Source organism: Arachis ipaensis, chromosome B03 (genome assembly GCF_000816755.2).
Source record: "Arachis ipaensis cultivar K30076 chromosome B03, Araip1.1, whole genome shotgun sequence".
Taxonomy (NCBI): Eukaryota; Viridiplantae; Streptophyta; class Magnoliopsida; order Fabales; family Fabaceae; genus Arachis; species Arachis ipaensis.
Genome location: NC_029787.2, coordinates 6665616 through 6669586, shown reverse-complemented (window position 1 = coordinate 6669586; position 3971 = coordinate 6665616). Strand labels below are relative to the sequence as shown.

Genomic DNA, 3971 nt, shown 5'->3' with positions numbered 1-3971 from the left:
AAGTCAATAAATTATAATTTAAAAGACATAATCTTTTTATACTCATCTAAAAAATTGTGAGTTTGAATTTTTTTATCTTTGGATAAAAAAAAATGATTTGAGTAACAATATCTTTAATGTAAAGAAATTTTATGCCACTATAAATAGTTTGGTGATAGAGTTTTAAATAATATACATGAGCTTATGAGTTTGTAGTCTAAACCTCATTAAAATTAAAAGATGGTACTCCAGTTTTTATTTTTTTTTTAATAAAAGATAATTAAGTGTAGTAGGGAACTCCAGGATAAGATTCGTTGCATTATTCTTCTGCAACTTTTCTTTCTCTTACATTAGCATTATTGTGTGTCAATCAATGTTAAATGGATCAAACTAGGGAGCCAATCTTTTCCCATGTTAAATTATCTAAAGAATTTCATCGTTTCACTCAACCTAGAGTTAATGGTATATAATTTGAGAATAATTTTTTATTTTTCACCCAACCTAGAGTTGATGGTCTAGATATTAAGAATATAAGTGAAGTCTGCGAGTGAGAGAGAGAAATATAAGTGTACTTTTTCTTGATATAGTTCTCAACCATGAAGAGTTTAACTTAATTTTCATCATTATATTCATGTGGAGTAAAATCAATTTAATCATGAAATATTATAATTTTAAAAAAATAATCTAAAAAAATATAAATAACAAAATAACCTCAAAAATATGTTTCATTTCACAAACTAAATTAAATATTTAATCAATTTACTTATATGTGCTTGGTTTATTTTATCAAAATTATTATTTTTCGGATAAAAATGACTATTTACTCATGAATACAAACCTTGTATAAATTAACACTTTCATTGTTGATTAATTCTTTTTTAGGAGGAAAAGAAGTTAAAATATGAGAAATACATAATAAAGATATGCTAGTGATCATCATATCTTTTCCCATCTAAATATAGGAGGATCCAAATTTGTGAGACACACTTTGCAGAGTTGAATGTGTAAAACAATCATTCCTATGTGAAACGGAGGAAGACTTCAACATTGAATTTGTGGCAGAATACTCTGAGTGAAGAACAAGTGCTGCATTAGCCTTGATGGCAAACACACACAATTCCTTAAGGGAGAGCGGTACGTGAGATTTGGAGAGTGGAACAAGAAAGTAAATCTGATCCAACTGAAGATCCTCATTCGGATCCACGTGCGGCAACACCGAGCCTACATACATCTTTTCCGAGCTGCAGAGGAAGCAGTCCGAATTCTTGAACAGAGCATGCTCTGCTTTTATGGGCTCCTTGTATTTCTCTAACTTACCATCCATGTCAATTATGTTTACTGAGGATTGCCAACGTTGTTTCCTACTTTTGTTTGTGAATTGAGATGATGCACAAGCTCCCATATGTGATATGTGTGAATATTTAGTGTGGTTTTGTCTTTGAGTTTTTTTTCAAGTGCAATGTTGGAAGCATCAAACAGGGGAAAACAGAGGCATTGATATTTATTTTGTTTTGGGGGATGGGGGGTAGTGGGAGGGTGACTTATATAGTGGAAGAGGGGAACTTTGGTACAAAAGAAACGTTCAGACAATGAAAAAACGAATAAATATAATTAATTTTGTTGACTTATTAATGATGGCAACATATAACTAATGTTAGTTGGATATAGTATCACGTGAGAACTATCCAAAAATATTTTGGAATCAATAATAAAAAATCAGTTTAAAACAGTTTAAAATTATTTTATTTCATGTTTTTTAATTATTAAAATAATTAAATAATATTAAATGTACAATAATATTAGGGAACCAAGATGGTTCCAGTAAAAAACCAGCCAAATGTCTCTGGGTGAGGATGGTGCTTATGCTAGGTATTAGGATATTTTTTTTCTTTGTAAATTGAATGTTTCTGAATCTGTTTTCTGATTTATCATGTTTTAGACATTTGGAAAGAGAAGAATGATGAAAAAATAGAAGCTAATTGAATCAGTTTCCATAATTCACATTGCAATGATATTGAACGTATTTCTTTCTAATTTAAGGTTGGTTCCATATACTTCTTCTTAGACGTAACAAGTGTGTAATTATAAATATTACATGAGACTATGAATGTTAAATTAAGTAAGATAATTTTAGGTTATTATTTTCTTAATATTATCGATAACTATTTATTTCAATTAATATTTTAACTTCGAATAATATGAGATAAAAAACTTAATTTTTTGAATAATACAAGATAAAAAAATTTATTTTTTCTCTTAATTTTACATGATTAGTAGTGTAGAATATTTTATAAATATAGTCATTTAACGCACTAAAGATTTGAAATTTTAAATCAAAACTTTATTGCTAAAAGTCATATATTTTGAACTATGAATTTCTTTTGAAAAAGAGGAGAAAACTATTTAATTACTACCTTTAACTTAATAGACTAATCTTAATGTAATACTTGAATAATTATCATACGAACACTCTACTATACAGATTGAAGTGATATAAAGAGAAAAAATAATTTTTTTATAATTATTTTTTATTATTTTATTACTATTTAAAGTGTAGATCCTATCTTTTTCAATCTCTCTTTTATCCCATAAAAAAAATCTATAAATTTACATCTTTACCATATAATTCATCTTAACATAAAACTTAAAAGAGGCAATAGGATTGGAGGATTTTGAAGACGAAAATGTTGACTTGGGGAAAAAACAAATGGGTGATGTTTCTGTTTCTAAGTTAACAACCCATGTCCTATCTCATTATTGAAAACAGTATCTGCCAAAATTTCATCAATTGGATTAATGCAATACGTACCTGAAAATTTATATGTCCCTTGTTACTTGTTAATTGTCTTTGTATTTTTCATTGAAGGTAATCAACAAGAGACATGAAAGATAGAGCTCTCACATGTTATGTTACATTATAAAATGTTACATTTAATTATTTATTTGAAATTAGGTATTTACTCAAATTACTTATGTTATAGGCTTAAAGTTTCCTACCTCTTGCTCCATTTTTCAGGGGAATGTGCTTCTTAAGGTATGCAATTATGCATTGATCCTATTATACAATAAAAATAAAATAAAAAACATTGTCATGAAAAAAAAACAACAGAATTTATTTTATTTAATATTCATTAAATATTATTATAATTAATAAATATTAAATAAAATAAATTTAATTTTTTTTTGTCTTCTTAACATTAGGGAAAAAAATTATTGGATTTGTGTAATCCCATGCATCGTGTATAGTGTGTTTCACTTTAGGAAGTATCCTTCTAGCTTCTTGGTTAGTTCATGCATGGTTTCTATTTTCTTCTCATTGCTTTTGGATTATTTCAGAATATTGGATTTGTGTCAAATTTTATGCTTCACAGCTTCATATAATTTGGATGGTTGCGCTAAGTGGTGGTAGCTATCACATTTATTCATGTGCTGAAAATATTTACTAGCTTTTTGGACTCACCTTTTTGGCCCTTCAATTTTTCCTTTTTGAAATTAACAAATCATCATAAAATGTTGTCTCCTGTACAGTGAATAATTACATCCACTTTTGAAGCTTTTATTGTCGTTTCTTATTTTTAATTTTTTTTTCCAAGTCAATATATATAATAGTATATTTGATCAGCAATATGTTGGATTATGTTGTAGACAAGCATAAATTACATTGAATTTTAACGTTTTAATCATATTAATTATACATAAAATTATGGTGGAAACTTAGGTGCAGTCGACTTCACGTGAAGTTTATACCTGAGAGCCATTAAATGATTTGAATGATTTGACTAAATTTTCATCTAACGGCTCTCAAGTATCAACTTCACGTAAAATCGACTTCACCTTAGTTTTTACCTAAAATTATAGGGTATAAGTTGTAGTTGACATGATATAGTTTATATTTAAGCACTGAAGTTTTTTTTAATTAAAACAGGGCCCGAGCTTAAAAAAAAAAAGAAATGACATATCAAAAACTGAGGTTAGGGTCCAATAATCTAAAA

The 3971-nt window shown here is 27.5% G+C and overlaps 1 protein-coding gene across 1 annotated transcript; it reads right to left on the bottom strand.

Annotated features, from left to right (window-relative positions):
* LOC107632296 lies at positions 771–1501 on the bottom strand. The gene has a single exon (XM_016335993.2). It carries the CDS (start codon positions 1379–1381, stop codon positions 932–934), a length of 450 nt encoding a protein of 149 aa, XP_016191479.1. The 5' UTR covers positions 1382–1501; the 3' UTR covers positions 771–931.